Source organism: Lissotriton helveticus, chromosome 1_1 (genome assembly GCF_964261635.1).
Source record: "Lissotriton helveticus chromosome 1_1, aLisHel1.1, whole genome shotgun sequence".
NCBI classification, from domain to species: domain Eukaryota; kingdom Metazoa; phylum Chordata; class Amphibia; order Caudata; family Salamandridae; genus Lissotriton; species Lissotriton helveticus.
The window spans coordinates 1,851,057,743-1,851,077,377 of NC_136057.1; the positions used below are offsets into that span (position 1 = coordinate 1,851,057,743).

At 44.5% G+C, this 19,635-nt stretch overlaps 1 protein-coding gene across 2 annotated transcripts in view; it reads left to right on the forward strand.

The window, feature by feature from the left end:
* Nucleotides 1-19,635, forward strand: part of TRMT1L (tRNA methyltransferase 1L) — a 522,615-nt gene that overhangs the window by 144,909 nt on the left and 358,071 nt on the right. For both annotated transcript variants that reach the window (XM_078641383.1, XM_078641388.1), the window contains exon 7: nt 19,318-19,447. In XM_078641383.1, the coding sequence (XP_078497509.1) occupies nt 19,318-19,447 (130 nt within the window). The remainder of the gene's footprint in view (nt 1-19,317; nt 19,448-19,635) is intronic.

A 19,635-nucleotide genomic window follows, 5' to 3' on the forward strand; every position in this document is an offset into this window, starting at 1 on the left:
TTTACACCTTTTTAGGTAAAATAATCTCGGCAAACCTAAGCGAAAAACCCCATATTGAACATAATTCGCGTAAGGCATGGGCTGATGGTATGGGGTTATGTTCTCTATACTCTGCTACAGGGAAAAGACACTTTGCCCGATTTTTGGAAGTGTATAGAGCAAAAATCCCTGCAACTCTGCTTTATGGAATAGAACTGGTGGAGTTAAGACATTGGTTTTTTTTGCAGTCAATGGAGGGAAAGGTTCTGAGAAGAATTTCTTCCTTTAATACAGCTTGCTCCGTATCTGCATGTAGGCTGGAATTTGGCCTTCGGAGCTGTTGGGTACAGGGGTTGATTGCCTTGGTAAGATGGGTGGCCTGTTTGGCCAGAGGTGATTCGGGTTCCTTACGGGCATATATTAAAAAGGAATTGCTGGGCAATCTAAATGAGTTCTCATTAATAGTAAAAAAAAATTAGAAAAGCTGTAACATTGTTAGGGTTGGATGAAAATACTTTGTTTTTACTCTCTCCTTCTCAACTAAAGTCTCAGCTGAAACATGCATCTTGGGAACTCTGCTTTAAATTGGATATGATTGCTTTACATGAAAAGAAGGGTGGTGATTTACTCTTAAACTCGTATTCAATAAGGCAGGCCCAGCTGTATGTCTCCTGGAATATCCCTCATCGAGTGCGGAGGCTATGGTACCTCTTACGACACGATTTGCTTCCTTTAAATTCCCTATTAGCAAAGTGGTATGGAACATCTCCCATATGTAATTTTTGTAATAAGGCAGTACAAGACCGAAACCATGTTCTGTTTATTTGTCCTACATTACGGCCATTACGTTCTAAATGGTTGAGATCTATTTGCCTACAATTGGGAATTTTAAATGTAAATACTTTTTTTCATGCTCTTTATTGTCCACCCAATGAAATGTTTTGCTTCAAAATTTTTAATTTCTTTAAGAGTTTTTTAGACATTTATTAATGAAACTTGTAGATGCTATTTGTGGATTCTTCGGTCAGTGTTCATGTTGTGATCCCTCAATTGGTTCCTTTTTGTTCACTATTGTAAATTTTTATTGTATACTTTAATGTACAGTTATGTGATTGATATATGTGGCCCTCTTTCGAGAGCCGAAAACATAATAAATAAACTTACTTACTTTGTAAATGGACTGTCAGTGTAAAAACTGCAAATCCTGTCTTAAAAAAACAAAAAAAAAACTTTTGACAGGTAAGAATCTCAGTCTAAATATTACTAAGTTAGCCCTACATAGGTCTTAAAGCCCGCAAGGCAAGGTGAATAGTTTTCAAAAGTAGGACATGTAAACCTTTATTGTTCACATTTGCTCACAGTGTCTAGCAACCTGGAAGGTTGATTGTCCCATGGAGAACTCTGGGTGGCAATAATAAATACTAATACTGGTTCTATGGAATCTGATCCGCTTGAAAAATAATGAAACTACTATTTTTAATAGTTGTTAAAAATTCAATTCAATAGTGAAGTCGGCGGTTTAATAAATATTAATGAAAATACCTTTTAGACCATTGTCATTTCTGCCTCAAGGTCCTGGAGGCTAATTTACATTATCTTTCCAGCTTTCCCAGCCAATAATTAGTCATGAACAGGTTGGAAATGCCGCCTGGACCAAACAATAGGCTAACCTGAATTGGTGAGATGGACGCTCTGAGCTCCACAGACTATGCAGGATGGGAACTGGGGCATCTTTTTGACACTACAGTGTCATGTTCACAGAGCTGTCAAGTAGGAATTTACACATGGGGCACACTCGAAAAGGGAGATGTAGGAAGGTTGTCTTATGTAGTATACCAAAAAAAATATATACTATGTAGAAAATCCATACAACCATTATTGGCTTAAGGGCTTAAATTGATTATCCCAAATGCTCCTTTTTGTGGTAGTGTGGGCAAGCATTTTTTATGCTTACTATATGTTAGTGTTAATACATTTCTTGAACACAGAGTCAATGAATGAGGGACACACTCAAGAAGAAACTCAAGATCAATTAAAAACAAGCATTGAAAATGCAATAGGTCTTGCCGTGGATTAAGTTAAAGCTATTTGCTTTACTAATGGTATTGTATAGCCAAGAAAATGGCTTTAACTTAATAAAAGGCGAGGACTTTTGCATTTTCAATGCTTGTTTAAATTCCATGCATGGATTGCTGTCAACCAGTTCGGATTGTTTCCATGAATGAGGGGTGTTCTTGAGGCGGGAGTTCCCAGCTGCAGAGAGCTAGGCTCCTGAAAGGGTTGCCTCCCGTGAACTCCTTCCTGGCCGAGCTGCTTCTACCCTTGTTAATGTCAGATGACTGGAAGCACTTTCGTGGCGAGTCTTTTTTTTTTTCTCATATGTTTTTATTGGAAGTTTCAGGGTTATATAGCATACAAATCAGAAATTGCAATGTACATACAATCAATACTTGTAATTATACATCATTCAGCATAGAAAGGCATTATGTCCCATGGTGGTGGTCATGTCGTTCGGGACGATCTCCAGGGCAATGTGGCAAACAACCATGCAGCCTTCCTAGGCTGGGTTCCTGAGAGGCTATAAAACAAAAGGAATTGGAAAGGAAAGGAACGGAGTAGATAAGAGGAAGAAGGAGAAAATAGAAAGAGAGAACAAAGGCTAGAGGTAAGAGGTAAGAAGCCAGATGTAAGATGTTAGATGGTCCACCACGATGCGGCTTAGCAGTCCAGGTTACGAGTGACGAGCTATTTAAGCTGTGAGAAAGTATGGTCGGCCCCCAGGAAGCTGTGGTAAGGTAGGGGGAGCATGATGAATCACGGAGGTTTATGGGTTTTGAAGTAGATATGTAGTGAGTTCCAAAGTTTCCTTAGTGAGGGTCGCCCTGGTGTGTTTTGTGAAGTGATGTTTTAACAATAAAAAAAATTAAACCACAGATTTGTCTGGCGTTCTTTTCCAAAATCTTGTAAATCTCACCTCCTGTAAAATAGTGTAATTTGTTAGTTTGCTTTGATCCTGTGCATCACCCTGTGGGGTGCGAGGGGGTTTGCGTGGGCCCTCCCTTGCCTCCGAGAAGATGTCCAGGGAGTTACCTTGTCGCTCTCCAATGACAGACCCCGTTCCTGGGGCAGCTCCAGGTTCCTCTACTGACTGGAGAGTTCTAACGTCTGTTCGAAATATTGCCTAGTAACGTCTTTCGAAGGCCTCCATTTGTCCTAATTTGCGATGATGGGGCAAGAGTGGCGCTACTGCTCAGTTTGAAGCCGAGCAGCCGTACACCAGCGCTCCGTGACCTAATATGTGGTCCGAAGTTAACCTTTGGAAATGTCAAAAAACGCATCCCGGGCCATGATGCTCAGAGGGAGTGTATTTCAGTCTGCAACAGTAGATAGCATGGAAAGTTGAGCAAATGCATACAAATGGACTAATGTTGTGCCAAGGTTGAGCTCAGCTATTACAGTTGAAAGGAAAAACAGTGTAACCTTTGAACCGAGTCCGATAGGCAGGTGGTGAAATCATGCAGTGGAGGAAGTGCTGTTGAATGCTGCATGTGCTCGTTTGTTGAGCGGGACATGGGAAGTGTAGCTGGGTAGCTAGAGGAACAAGGGAGGTCGGCTGGGCTGGGGCATGGAGGTGTGCTTTCACTTTAAACTGGGTTTAAAGCACACCGGTTTAACAAGATGGCGGCGGACTGTCCTTACATGCACACGCATACTGTTAGGTTTGGACAAATGGCGAGAGCAGCCATCTTTGTCCATCCCTACGCGAGCATGTAAGGCTTTGGGAGAATCTATTGCAAAAGGTCCTCTCTGGCGAGAGCAGAGCATGCGCTGCTTTCGCCAGGCGAGACCTAAAAATAACAGGTATATTTATATATATATATTTTAACACCAAGAACTTTGTAATTGGGTAAGTACTTTTCAGTTTATCAATTTTTGCAGGTAAGTAAAAATGTCACTTGAATGCCTTTTTACGCCACAATGCTTTCGTATGGAGAAAGAAACGTATACTGCATACAGATATTTGCCAACTAATCTTTTTTTTTTTTTTTGGGGTGGGGGTCCCCTTTAGGACTTCCAAAGAGCCACCAGCAGTTCGAGTTTGCCTGCCCTGGAGTGTCCGGGTGCAGAGGTGCTGGATGGGTTGGTAGACTTGCGCGCTACACTGTAGGAAAAAATGAGACCACCTAGAATCAGGCTGCTGAGCGGGACTTGGGGACAAGTCTGGTAACTCCCAACGCGAGGGGGGAGGGGGCAGCCTCGGTTCGTTGTTGTCCTGGGAATAATTAAGCACTTTTGTTAGTTGTGCCGGACCAGGGGACTCTGGTGCAGAGAGTTTTGGTTGACTGGTGCCCATGCATCAAAGGCATTCACAGTTTTTGGTTAGACCTGCAAAAGTGGGACAAACCAAGACAGCAGGGCTTCTCTCAGTGCTATGCCTCTATGGTGCTGACGTCCCTTATCGGCTGGTTGGGCTTTGTGGCATTGGAGTCTGAATTGAACTCAAACAAGCTGTGGTTGCTGCAAGTTTACCAGTACAGAGGGTATTGGTGCAGGGCAGCTACTGTTGGTCCTGGTGCTTTCACACTTGGGGGGGGGGGGGGGGGTGATATGACCCCCTTGGAGCATGCTGACATCCTCCTGGGTGTCTGCTGCGCCGATGGACAAGGTGACCAGCAGATCGGTGAACAGGACGTTACGGTCGATGGCTGCCGGGTAGTGGCTCCTCCACTTTAATTGAGATGCTGACGGCTTGGCAAACTTCTGGAGGCCCTCCGAGGCTTTTGGAGGATGCACAGCTCCAGAACAAGTCGTGTTGCTCTATTATCATTGTTGGGATAGGAGTAGATAGGCAGGGCTTGGTGCCAAAGTCCACCAGCAGTCCTCAGTTCTTGCTTCTTCAGCTCTTCTTTTTCCAGTCGGACAAATCTGAGTTCCCGGTGTCCAGGGCCACCTGAGTACTCAATTTTGGTAAGTGAAGGGTAGTAGCCAATGAGCTACTTAACGTTGGGGTCACTACACCCCTTGTATGACCATGTTCTTTGGGGAATGGTCGTAACCCTGTCCCAGAATTACCATTTCGAACAAAATCAAAATGGTGGAACCCTTCTTTTGTGGTGCAGATCGGGCAGCCCACCTTAGGGGTGTGACTGGCCTGGTAGTGCACCACGCATCCTTGCATAGCTAATTTCCTGCCTGTCCTAACCAAATGGTCCTCAGGGCAGAGGGTGGCATTTCCCAGGTCTGGGGGAAGCCGGCACCGCATATCAAAGGTGGTAGATGCTTTGAAGCCTCTGTTCTTGGTATGCAGATTCACTAGCCATTCTGATGGAGGAGGTGTAAACGCCTCCCACCAGAGCAGGCATTGTTTCTGAACTCTGAGAGCACAGGCTCTCACCGCCAGGAGTTGGTCGTCTGTGGTGGCAAGCTGTAAGATACCAGTCAGCCAGCACACTAGGGCTAGTAGGGTTTCAGGGGGCACCGCTAAGGTGGCCACTAGTTGCATGTTTTAATAAATCCACTCCTGGCATCAGTATTGTCTCTATTAAGACGAGGTGTTTGATACCAAGCACCATAGGTGTCAGTAAAGCTATCCTGTAGCTGCGGAACTCCCAGTGACCAGTGCCCATTACATGTACTTGAGATGGCTTCCACGTTCATTTGCACTTTGTAGCAATCTAACTCAACAGGTCAGAGGTGTTTCTGCTCCTGTAGATATGTCCTCACATGGAATGATAATAATAATGCACCCTACCTTAGGAGATATATTGCATGCAGTGTCTGTGGGCATGGAACACAGGGTGTGTGCCATGTTGTGGTTTCAAATTTGTCTGCACCATAAATTTCACGCAGCCTGCAATGGCAATCTGCATGAGTTTGGCAGTGGATCCCTTAGGGTGGCACAATACATGCTGCAGCCCTTAGGGACCCTCTTTAATACCCTGCCCTAGGTAACAGGGGTACTATTTACTTGGGACTTACAGAGGTGCTAAAGGTCTTGCCAATTGGGGATCAATTGAACAGCTACCTTGTTTTAGGGAAAGCTCTCTGGCACTGGTTAGCAGGACCCCAGTGCACTTCAGTATCTCCTTCACTGTTCTTACTGGCAATTGAGCCATTCTTATATCACATAAGGAATGATCCTAACATCGCAGGCATACCTTTTGGGGAATGCACGGTTAAATTAACAGCGTATGCGGACGATGTGCTCGTTCTCTCTGAGAGGGCTGAGGAGGCCATACCTGCACTCATGTCGGATATTGAGGATTTTTCCAGGGTTTCTGGTTATAAGCTCAATAAAGACAAAACGGAGGTCAAACTCCTAAACAATATAGGTAGTAAAGGGATCATAGGGGACTCCGGTCTTACATTGCAGCCCAAGTGCTTTAAATACCTGGGGTTAGACTTTGATAAAGATTTGGTCTCCACTCTGAAAATTAATGAAGATTTGACTCTAAAAAATATATCCACGCTGCTGGAAGGATGGTCTCCAAAATTCCTCTCCTGGTGGGGTAGAGCGGAGACGCTCAAAATGATGTCGACTCCGTTGGTTAACTATTTGGCCAGCATGCTCCCTATGACGTTCTCGAATAACTTTGTTGCTAAGGTGGATCAGCTGTTTGGTAGCTTCCTGTGGCGGGATAAGAAAGCCAGGATATCTCTAAAGAAGCTTCAATTGGCAAAAGATAAAGGCGGCCTGGGTCTGCCTTCGTTCAGGAACTATCAGACAGCCTTTCTTTGTAAACAGGGTGCTCAGTGGTTAACAAAATCCCCAATCTATACACCTATATGGATTAATATTGAGAAATCGCTAGTGGGCCATGCTCCTCTTGAATCCTTACTCACTATGGACTTGTCGCACTTACCACACTCCAAATATATAATGTTAAATACTAGGCGGGCTCTGCTTAGACTCGACCAAACACATAAAACAAAATTGACATTCACTAAATCATCCTGTATGTCCCTTTGGAGAAATCCCTACCTCAAGCATAATGGCAGTGGACTCTTCTGGGAATCATGGTCCAAGAAGGACATTAACTTGGCGATAGATCTGTACGACGATAGAGACCCGCTCCCGTTCTCAACCTTGCAGCAGAAGTATGATCTTACTCCGATGGATTTTTACGACTTCCTGAAAATCAAAGCGACACTATCTGCCCGTAATTTCTCTCCCTATATACCATGGTTAATAACTCATCTCCCACGTCTTATGTTTGCGGGTCACTTCGTTTCTAAGGTGTATATAAACTATTATTGCCCTTACCCAAGAAAGCTCACAGAAATGTGGAAGTGAGATGGGAAGCTGAACCGAATTCGACAGGAATAGATTTTGACTGGGATATGATTCATAAGACTGCCCTTGCCCACAAAGTATCACCCATCCTATTCCAGACAAAATACATGCTCATAAATAGGTCATTTTGGACTCCAGATAAGCTTTTTAAATGTACTTTAAGAGACTCGCCGACATGCTGGAACTGCCAGTCAGGTTCTGGTGATCTTGCCCACATGCTATTCAACTGTCCTTCACTAAGAGAGTACTGGGGGAAAATATTTGACTGTATTCATCACGTATTCAAGATAAGACCTGTAAAGGACTTTGTGTATGTAATTCTAGGGGCGCTTGAACCACGACTATCAAATGATCAGGATCGCCAGCTTTTGGATTTAATGCTAACATTGGCGTGTAAGGTGGTTCTGTGCAAGTGGAAATGTACAAATGAGGTAAACTTCAAAATCTGGCAGGAATGGTTATCATTTCTGAGAGGTGCTAATAATCAGGCACTGCAGGCATCTACGTGGTGTCCATCCAATAGGAAGCTGTGGAAATCATTAGACGCATCCTCATTTCATTATGAGCCACCTTGATGCATTGTATGTCGATCTTGTTACAGTGACCTGTGGTATTTGAGAGTACGTTTGTGGTCATATAATAGAGTCCTAACCGCTATCCCCACACATTGAGTGTTATGTATGTTTCTGTATATCTACGAGGCAAGCAAGAGTTGATTTTCTTTATATTATTTGCATTTCTGTAATTGTCCATCAATAACTGCATCGAATCATTTCTGTAATGGAAGAATTACTGTATTGTCTTTACTTTGGTTTGCTACTTTAATAAAAATGACCTGAAATAAAAAATAAAAAAAATTGCATTAAATCCCAGGCAAAAAGTAGGGGTGACCATGTCAAAAAGGGGCACTTTCCTGTAAGAGCGAACTGGATGAACTTTTACCCTATTGGTTAGGGCATGTCCAGGATCATTCCCACCCACAAGCTAGTACCAGGAATAAATGTGGCCGCTCCAGGCGTCCACCTCAGAACACTTTCTGGACCTATGCTGGATAAGAAAAGCACTGAACCTGTTGTCTTGAGAGGAGCCCTGAAGGACTAGGCCTACTCCCTCTTGTACCCAGGACAAAAAGGTGCACTTCAAGGGTCAGTTGGCTGACGTCCAGTGTAACTACAAGGGCAAATACGCTGTAATATGCCTTTTCCTGGAAGTACCCATCTGACTTGTAGATACTGGCCCTTGACTTGGCCCTGCTGGTGGCCTCTGCCTGACACCCTTTGAGCCGCTAAGCTCTTTCCCTTAGGGACATTAGAGGGCTTTAGAAGTGTAATCCTGTGGTGGATTGAGACTATAAAGGACTATGTCAGAAGGTAAAATCTTTGATCAGGATGAACCTGGTTGCTATATGCAACTCGCATTCCATCACGGTCAGCCTAAAATCGTGCCTGGATCCCAGTCTACTGAGACCATTGACTTTTTTTGGGGCTTTTTGCTTTGCGCAATCTTTATAAATTCATATCTCCAGTTCTCCATGTTAGATCTGTGCCATTTTGGTCTGTTTATTATTTACTTTATTTTTCTAATTCGGTTTGGAATTTTTCTGCTTTGAATGTTGACTTTAAAGCTGTTTAGACCCTGCATAAATACTTAACACATTCCCTAAATTAGGCTTGTCCACTCTATGCCTATACCTGCCACGGATTGAGCTCAGGTTTATTTAGTGACTTTGAGGATTTACCCTGACAAATGCTGTGATTATTCCTTGAGAAAGGAGTCGCACACCCTTAAAAATAACCCAATGTTTTACAATTGCATTTCTAATTTTCATTGGCTCCATGAAATACTAGTCTTTCCTTCAAGTATTCAAGCACTTTATAAGCGCTGTTTCATTTAGATAATTTCTGTGCCACACATGCATTTAAAAAATGCTCTAAATGTTGTGTCGTGTGGCAGGCAATTCTCTGCTGCTGACCCTAGCAAGACTTAAGCAGGAATAGCCATTTGGTGAGTTCTCTCTGTGTCCTGGAAGAAACTGGTTCTGATGGACTCGCTCATTTTCGTGGCAGGACAGAAGTGTTCTCATTTAGTTGAGCTGTTTTCAGTACCACGCATGGAGGTCGCAGAGTTATCAGTATCTGCCAGTAGCAATAATTTATTTTGGGTATTTCACGGTAGCTTCTGTGTTCTTAAGTGACAAATGCATGTGGGAAAAATCGTAGTAACTGTGGGGCACTTGGCAACTTAATAGGGTGTCATACTACACACACAGAATGCTTGCACATTTAAGATTCCAGGTTCTCTCAATGAGACGGCATTCTTTTGAGAAGCTGTTTCTAGTCCTGTCTGCCCGCGCAGCCAACTTCTAACCAGGTAAAGCAAATGAAGAAGATTATAGGCATCGCCTTGCATCTAGTTTTTAGTTATTTTAGTATTTCCATACCGTGCTCAACATAAAGAAAATGTCGAACTCTGTATCGCACATAAATATTATTTTTAGGCTGAAAACTCCAATCCTTCACCCAACATTTAGTCCATTTAGTGGCCTTGCCATCGTCCTTCAAACTGTCAAGGTACTGGATCATTTAAGAACCAGGTAAGTCCTCTCGGAATGTATTCCATTGCCTCGGGATGTTAAACATTTGCAAAATGGGGTTTTTGGCACAGCAGTTTACAAGTACTACTGTACCCATTAGTTCCATGCACTGTTGTTTGAGTGGTGTAATTAATCATAAGATTCGAGAGCATGTTGTCCTCTGTGTCATATGATTCACTTGTATTGTGGGTATAGGAAGTCGATGCACGCCAGAGTAATGGTATATCCAGATTTCTTTTGATACTGGGTTACTTTGGTGACTCTAGTAGTTCAGTAGAAACCAGTCTTCAAAATTCAGTCATGTCTTTTCTTTTTATATCTTCATGCAACACATCTCGATTTTGCAATCTGGCATGCTTTTTTCATTAAGTGGGTGGTTATGATATTTTTACAGCAGTTAAAATTAACATTGAGGTGCCTGTGAGTTATCTTGATGGACTCTGAACTTGGCATGGACCGAAACAGCTAACAAAGGCAAAGATTGTGTTGTAGTTATCGAATTTGGACTTGATGTGCCAGTGTTGTTGCATGTCTTATACCTACAAGAAATAATATTGGACAGGGTGGAACTTGGAGGGTTGAATCACATCTCATGTAAGTAAGTGATTTATACAGCTCAGACCTAGCAACAAACAATGGAACTCTGTACAGAAATGGTATTTAAGTATGCTTATATTTATAGAAATCAGGAGGGGGACGGGGGGGGGTCCTATAGCCTGACTCCCAAGACATATTGGGTGGGGTTAGGGGCACGTTTTCCAGTTTTTGTCCTTGGGACAAGTAGGACCTACCCTCTGCAGCACAAACCCTTTGCCAGTTTACAATACTATATTCTGAATCGGGGAAGGGAACTGACTGCAGTTAAGGTAATATTTGTGTCCCTATGTTAAATCGGTCCAAACTTGTATTTATGGTTCATTAATGCAAAGTCTATGTTTGGAGGTTGAACGCTCTAAGTGAAATGTGTGCTCTGACTTCACTACTGACTATGATTCCAGCGTAAATATCTGTACACATGTTTGCAAAGGTTAAACATATAAGGCTATGTGCAGTGTTCCCAGAATGCTCACTGATTATATGCAAATATTTCCAGAAACTTGAAAGCAAGATTGTTGATTCTTTACTTACAAAATAAAATGTTCACAAACAAATCTAACATGGAAAAACATTTGCAGAAATTTTAGCTATCATTTCTGTGAAGCTTCATTTAGTAAACTGTTGATGCATGCTAGTATTTGCAAAATATTCATAATGAAATAATCAGTGTAACCGGTTTCAACAAGATTATGAGAAACATAGAAACAAACAAGCCTTGACAAAGCCAACATGTCCGACATTGGCGGTAAGCCTTTGGGTTTTGTCAATGCATTTCTTGTTTTGACACGTTTTTTGTAAAACTTTATTGTTCTGGGTGCTGCCGGACCTTCAGCATTATAACAAACATTGCCTAAAAGCAAAAATAGTTTTTGGTATCTGACAGCACATATTGCCACTCTAGGTTCTGGTGCTAAACAAAACTACTTTTGTGCAGATATGCTCCTTGTGAAAGAGCGGAATGCTGTTACTCACAGTAAAGCCAGCCTATAGATAGAGAATTTTAATAAAAACAAACGCTCTTAGTTAACTCCATAATTAATTAGGGAACCAGTTCTTAAAGTCACAAAAGTGCACCCATGGCATATGCCCATGCATTAGTGCAGATTTACAGCTTTCATGAATTCACAAGAATTTACAGAAGTAGGCCAGGAAATCGTACTCCCAGAAATTATAAGTGAACTGCATTTTAGACTAGCAAATATGCCTGTGCAGAATTGCTCATGCGAACATTTGTAGTGTTTACAAGTTCACTTTCCCTGCAACCACTTTTTCCCCCCCAAACTTTAAGAAGTTTTACTTCTGGCAATGTGGGGAGTACATTTCCTACCTTTCTCAATATGGGAAAAGGTTAAAGAAGAGCTGGTAAACTCCTAAAACATGCAAAGTTAGTAGTTGCTTACTGTAACTCCAGCCCCAGTACGTAGATCTGCAGATAGGTGATAAAATAAGAAATTGCTAGTTTTCCAACCCTTGTATACTATCGGCCCTAGCATAATCCGAGAGGCTTTTATCAGAGTTCTTATATAATGAGATTGCAGACATAATTTGTCACCGTGCTACATGGCATCAAAGGGACAAGTAGATGTATGAAGCTACCCTTTGCCCCAGTATTGGAACTTTCATAGATTCCCATGCTTTATATCATTCCCCGTTGTCGGAATGGGAGTCTCGGTAACCAAAAATAACATAGCAGTAGGTACAAAAGAGAAAGGAAAGGCCTAGGCCTCATTCCCTTTTGTAGCATATCCGCCTCTTTTTGTAAAAGAGACCAAACTAATCATCATCCAATCAGAAGAGCCTCACCTCTTAGAACCCTCCTGAAGGAACCTCAGAGCCTTAGATTTTCTACCGCATGTTGTGCTTAGGGAGTCTCCTTTGAGCTCTGCTCAATCTCAACTCTTTCAGTGTTTCTTCAGGATTTTTTCTTCAAAATTGTTGGCTGTCTCTTCCAGGATGTCTGATAAAGAGATGAAGAAGGCCCTTTTCAAGCCATGCTCCACCTGTGGCAAGAAAAGATTGTTTGTGGAGGATAGGCATAAAGATTGTATTTATTGCCTCTATCCTGACCATAAGGCTGTGGACTGCAAGATCTGCCGCACCTTTTCCACCAAAACCCTCCGGGACCGGGAGTGTAGACTTCTTACCTGGCTCCAGAAGTTGAAGTCTAGAAAGGACACAGTTTCCAGTAAAAGTGAGGACTCTTCTTCAGATACATCTTCAAGAAGGTCAGTAAAAAGGGGTCAGGGTTCCCCTTCGCCTTCAGTGGAACATCCTGCTAAGGCCTCAAAAAAGACCCCCAGAGAGTCTGAGAGCCTAGGTCCGGTCGAATCTCCTCACCACGGTGTAAAGGAGAGGGAGGGACCATCTACACCATCTTCTGTGACGAAGACGGTTCCAGCCTTCAAGGAGCCATCTTCTCAGTCCTCTGAGAAGTCTGACAGGAGTTCCAAGTCGTCGACGACGCAGCTGAAGACTTTGTCGACGAAGGCGTTGAAGCCTAAACTTAAAGTGGTACCGTCGACGGTATGATCGTCGACGGGGTCGTCGACAGTGACAGCAACGTCGACGAGGATGTCGATGACGACATCGACGGCAGCGACGACGAAGATTTCGTCGTCGTCGAGTGCTTCGACAACATTGACGACGACGGCAGCAGGTGCGTCTCATCGTCTACGCCCATCTCGTCGACGGTGGTTCGCTCGTCGACGAAGGCTATTCCGTCGACGGAGACGATGGCAGCATTGCCAGGGACAACTCCATCGTCTACGATATTGTCGCTGACGGAAAAAAAATCACCATTCCCATGCGATGCATTACACCTGATATGACGTCCCAGAGGAGACCCCCAGCTCTGCTGTTGAATGAGGATGAGGACGACTCTGATGAGGAAGATCAGAGCTCATAAGGATATGCACACAGTCCTTCTGAGCTTCTGGTAAAATGTCAAGAAACAGATTCTGTAGGGGAATACCTGCAGGAATGTGGGTACCAACATTCTGCTCAGCCTCAGGAGTATTCGGGTCAACAGATGGTGTCTGTGCCTTCTTAGCTCTTGCAGGATTTACACAACATGCTGCAGGATTACAAATCCAGGTGTTCACAGCCTATGCCTGTTCCGTCTACGCAAGCCCTGCTGGTTCCTACGACACCTATGCTGGTTTCTCCAGAGTTGCCGGCTCAGGTGATATCTCAGCCGCAAACACCGATTCCACAGGTACCTTCAATACCATTGGACACTCAAGATGATTCCTCGGATGAGGATCAAAACTTTGACGGCAGACCAAATCAAGGCATAGAATGGGATGAGTATGTTATCCCAGACCCGGCTTCACCATGTCCGGATCCGGTGGACTCCCCTCCGGCTGATATCGGAGGGTTCCATAAGTTAATGGAAAGAGCCTGTGGAAGATTCAAACTAGCAATGCCTTCTGTTACCACAGAGTGTTTTTGTATGACTTTAAGGAGCCATATAGGAAGGTTACTAGGTCTGTCCCCATTGTTCAACATGTTTGGGAGGAAGGCCTGAAGGCTATGAAAAACCCAGCGACAGTGGTCCCTGTGCTACCGCGCCTTGAAAAGAAAAATAAAGCACCTGAGGATGGTCCGGCGTCTTTGACAGGACACCCAAAACCGGACTCAGTGATTTCTCAAGCAGCACAGAGGAAATCACGCAACCCATCAACTCCTTTAACACCACCTCCAGATAAGGAAGGCAGGAGATTGGACAACGCTGGTAAACGATTCTCATCTATGGCCAGTCTTCTGGTGACGGCAGCGAATGCCTTAGCAGTATTAGGCAGATATGACCGCCAACTATGGTGCGACGTTGCGCCCTATCTGGATCAACTACCTCAAGCGGCAAAAGGCGAAGCAAAGAAAATTTTGCAAGGGGAGGGGGGCAACATCAATGGAGATTATTGATTGTGCCATGGATTTCGCCACAACTGCCTTTCGATCATTGGCTGGTGCTGCAGTTCTTCGTCGCCAGGGATGGCTCAGGGCGACTTGGTTTAGGCCTGAAATCCAGAATAAAATCTTGGATTTGCCGTTTGATGGAGAGGCATTGTTCGGGAAACATATAGACAACACTCTCCAGGATATCAAGAAGGATGCCGAGCCAGTGAGGTGTCTGGGTACACTGCAGTACCGAAAAGCTCCTTTCAAAGGGGCCAGAGGTAAGAGTACTTCCTACAAAGTATCCTACCAACAGCAACGTTACTCATCGTACGGATCGGGCTCTCAACAATGTAAATGTAAATGTAAATGTAAATGTACAGGAATTTATATATCGCAAATCACCGAGCGGTTTCTAAGCGCTTGCTTAGGGAACCCGTCCTGGTATTCCCCTGTGAGATAACCCCGGCAGGGTATCCGCAAGGTGAAAGCCAGGCATCCCGCCGCGAGGGGCCGTTGTGGAGATTAAGCAAGCTATTGCCCAGAGTCGCAGAGTGTGAACCCGTGAATCGAGTAGGCACCGGAGCGAGAATTGTCGAGTCCATGGACATTTTAGGACTCAAGACCCCGCCGAGCCGGGAATTGAACCCTGGTCCTGGGCTGACCTGTGCTTCCAGGTCTGCCTCCTCTAACCAGTGAGCCACACTTCTCCACAGTACACAATACCGTCAGCCTTACCAACAAAGACAAAGCCAGTCCTCGAATTTCTCTCGTCCGAACAATAGAGGAAGACAAAATCGCCAAGGACGGGATACGTCCAAGAAGCAATAGTGGCATCCTGGCTCTTCCTACTGTGCCCTCCTCTACAAGACCATCGGTAGGGGGCAGGGTATCTCAATACCTTCAGAATTGTTCCAGCATAACATCAGACCGTTGGGTGCTAAACATCATTCGAAAGGGCCATACTTTGGAATTCACACAAATCCCACCATCCAAGCCCCCGGCCGCCATCCCATCAAAACATCTGCGGCTCGAAGTTCATCAGATGCTTCTCAAAGGTGCTATAGAGCCGGTCCCCCCCTCCCAAAGAGGGGAAGGTTTTTATTCCAGCTTCTTCCTGGTGAGGAAGACGCTAGAGAAATGGCGCCCCATTTTAGATCTCAGGGAGCTCAACACCTATCTAATTTCCCTATCCTTTCGGATGCTTTCACTTCAAGATATACTTCGTCTTCTCAATCCAGGGATTTCATGGCCACGCTCGATCTCGAAGATGCATATTTTCACGTACCAATTCACCCAGCAAACAAAGTTTCTACGGTTTACAGTAGCCAAGAGCCACTTTGAATTCTGGGTTTTACCCATTGGTCTTCGCTCAGCTCCAAGAATCTTCACCAAGGTGCTGGCACCGGTGGCGGCGTTTCTGCGGAGGAATCATTTTCAAGTCTTCTCTTACCTGGACGACTGGTTGCTGAAGGCCCCGTCCAGGGAGGCTGCGAGGGAAGCAGTTGAGGCATGTACAAACCTTTTTCAGAATCTGGGCCTCACTCTCAACATGGAGAAGTCCTCTCTGGTTCCATCCAGGGTTGCACGCTTCCTGGGAGCCATCTTAGACTCGGATCTCAGCAAAGCTTACCCGACTTTAGAAAGGCAAGAAAAACTGCAGTCGATGGCGCTGGCCTTCAGAAAAAGAAGGTATCTTTCAGTACGCCGTTACAAATCCCTTCTGGGAGTTTTCTCCTCATGCATTCCTCTGATTCCTCACTGCAGATTGAGGATGCGTCCTCTCCAGGAGCAGCTCGACATTCAATGGCAGCAAATTCACGGTTCGTTCGACGACAAGGTGACCATCACCTCAACGATGAAAACAGCTGCCTTATGGTGGACGAAGCAGGAAAACGTATCACAAGGTCTATCCTTCGTAAGCGATCTGTCTCCTCAGGTGGTGACGACGGATGCGTCATTGGACGGCTGGGGGGCAGTACTACAGGACCTTCATGTCAGTGGACATTGGTCTCCTCAGCACCGTCTTCTTCATATCAATCTATTAGAACTCAGAGCGATCAAGCTGGCTCTTCAAGCATTTTTCCCTCGCCTGGAGGGTTCAAAGGTTCTCATCCGCACGGACAACACCACGGCCATGCATTACATCAACAAGGAGGGAGGAACAAGTTCTCTCCCCTGTTGTCTCAAGAAGCTCAGGAAATCTGGGAATGGGCTATCCTTCACAACATTTCGCTGCAAGCGGAACATCTGCCAGGAGTCTTAAACGAACATGCCGACAGACTAAGCAGACTGCCCTCAGTCAGTCACGAGTGGGAGCTGAACCAGGTGGTTCTGAGCAAGGTGGGGAAAGCCCTCCATAGATCTGTTTGCCACTCCGACCAACAAGAAATGCCTGTCTTATGCAAGCAGGCTTCACCATCGAGGATCATTGGGGAATGCACTTTCGATAGCCTGGTCAGGGACATTTGTTTACGCCTTTCCCCCCATTCCAATGATTCAGAGGATTATCAGGAATATCAAGGTGGAGCCTTGCAAGATGATCTTGATAGCTCCGGCCTGGCCGAGACAGTTCTGGTTCTTGGGACTCCATCTGTTGTCGCTGGCCCCTCCTCTTCCCTTGCAAATTCTTCCGGACCTTCTCACAATGTCTGGGGGACAGATTTGGCATCCGGATCCAGCTTTGTTGCACCTGACAGCATGGCTCCTGAGCAGCGAGAATGCATGAATCTTCCCATCTCCAATGAAATAAGACAGGTTCTCTCCCAGGCTAGAGCTCCTTCTACAAATAAAACATACCGTTTGAAATGGAGAAGATTTTGCTTTTGGTGCAGGGCAGAAGGTGTTGATCCCTTCACGTCTCAACCCTATCAACTTCTGCCTTATCTCTTGTCCTTAGCTAAAACTGGACTGGCACATTCTTCAATAAAGGTTCATTTAGCGGAAATTTCTAGGTACAGACGTTCACAATCTGGACCTTCTCTCTGGTCTTCAAGGATAATTTAACAATTTCTCAAGGGATTGTTTCGAGTTTATCCTCCAGTGAGGCCTCCGCCTCCAACTTGGCATCTGAACTTGGTTCTCATACAACTCATGAAGACCCCTTTTGAGCCTGTTCATCGCACGGATATGAAATACCTTTCATGGAAGTTAGCTCTCCTTCTTGCCCTCACTTCTGCAAGTCGCATTGGAGAGTTACAAGCTCTCACAATTCAGGAGCCGTTTCTCCAATTCAAGAGGAATACAGTAATCTTACGGACTAATCCAAGGTTCATACCTAAAGTCCCTTCGGATTTTCATCTAAATGAGCCGGTGATTCTTAAATCTTTCTTTCCTCACCCTTCCACACCGGCGGAAAGGTCACTGCATTCTCTGGACGTGCAAAGGTGCTTGAAATTTTATTTGGATCGCACCAAGGAATTCCGTAAATCCTCGCAACTTTTCATTGCTTTTGGGGGTCCTCGCAAGGGCCTGCCTCTTTCAAAACAAGTATTGCAAGATGGATCTCTAGTCCCATTCTCTATTGCCACTCAACAGCGGGGACGCCGCTAACCAGCAGAATTAGAGCACATTCCACCAGATCTGTGGCTTCTTCATCGGCACTCTTTGCGGGAGTGCACATTAAAGACATTTGCAGTGCTGCAACATGGAGCAGCGTGCACACCTTTACAAGACATTACTGCTTGGTCTCCTTGATGCAAGAGGACACGGCTGTGGGACAAGCGGTACTGAGGACCCTCTTCCACTGATTGGTGAGCTTTCCTTTTCTATCCCTCCTTACTTGTTTGCACATTTTGTATCTTTGGAATACTGATGGCTTTTGCAATGTATGTTTATGCCACAAAATGTGCTGTATTGCTTACTGCTTGCTACTCTGATACAAAGCATGGGAATCTATGAAAGTTCCAATACTGGGGCAAGAAAACAAGTTACTTACCTGTAACTTTGGTTCCCCAGTATTGGTAACTGTCATAGATTCCCATACGCCCGCCCGCCTCTCCAAGGAAAGCTCAGCCTTCAGCAGATATGGTTACTAATACACAACAGCTGCGAAAATCTGAGGCTCTGAGGTTCCTTCAGGAGGGTTCTAAGGGGTGAGGCTCTTCTGATTGGCTGATGATTAGTTTGGTCTCTTTTACAAAAAGAGGCGGATATGCTACAAAAGGGAATGAGGCCTAGACCTTTCCTTTCTCTTTTGTACCTACTGCTATGCTATTTTTGGTTTTCCTAGACTCCCATATCGACGACGGGGAATGATACAAAGCATGAGAATCTATGAAAGTTACCAATACTGGGGAACCAAAGTTACAGGTACGTAACTTGTTTTCCTCTGTGGAGAAGTAGATATTTTACTTAAATTCCACACCCCTGAGAAATTTTAAAGTCTGTTTACATAGGAGAGCGAAAGGGTTTAGGGCACAGAAGTAACATATTGTGGCACCAGTGGCAAAGATAAATGGGAAGGAGATAGCAAGGAGGGAGTGCAGAGCAGTGCGAGGTGGGGTTGGGCATGGAAATGTAAGTGGGATGTTTCTTCAGAGGAGCTTCATAGTGGATGGCTATCATCCGCCTTTAAAATGAAGTACGTTTTGTAGACTTGCAAAGGAGCCCTGGGGGTGAAGGAGACTAGCAGGGGCATCTTGTTGTAGTCCATCTATACAAGTTCTAGAGCAATAATGGGACATGGGGCAGATTGGTGGGTGATTTTGGGGCTTGTTTTCTGGCTTCTGAGCCAGCAGAGTATACAGTTGTTGTGGGATGATCCTCCATGTTTTTGACCAGTGGAGGATGGATAAGAATTATTTGGGTACTGTAAAAAAGGGCAAGTAAATAGTTAACCTCAGAAGGGTTGAATATTGTGTGACAGCGCTTGGTCCTTAAGAATTGTTTTTGTACCCTCCTGCCTCTGTGGAAATATTTACTGATTTATTGTGATCTTGTATCAAAAATTATGTTTCAGTCTAATTCAAAGATGACCGCTCATTACCACTGCATTATCTGTGCCACCACTGTTTCCAGAAGGACCGAAATGATCAGTCATTTGAAGCGGCACTTTAATAAAGGAGAAACAAAAGTCATATTCCTGACAGGTCAGTAATGTCATAGTACCATATTCTATGTCATACTGCTCTTATATGTTGCCTACTAATGTCCATAATTATCAGGTTAAATAGAGTCCACATTTCTAAACAGCGCTGTGCCTCATTACTATTTCTATAGCATTGGGCAGGCGAGTCGCAGTGTTCCTTTCCTAGGGCTCCAGCTTAATGCTCTTTCA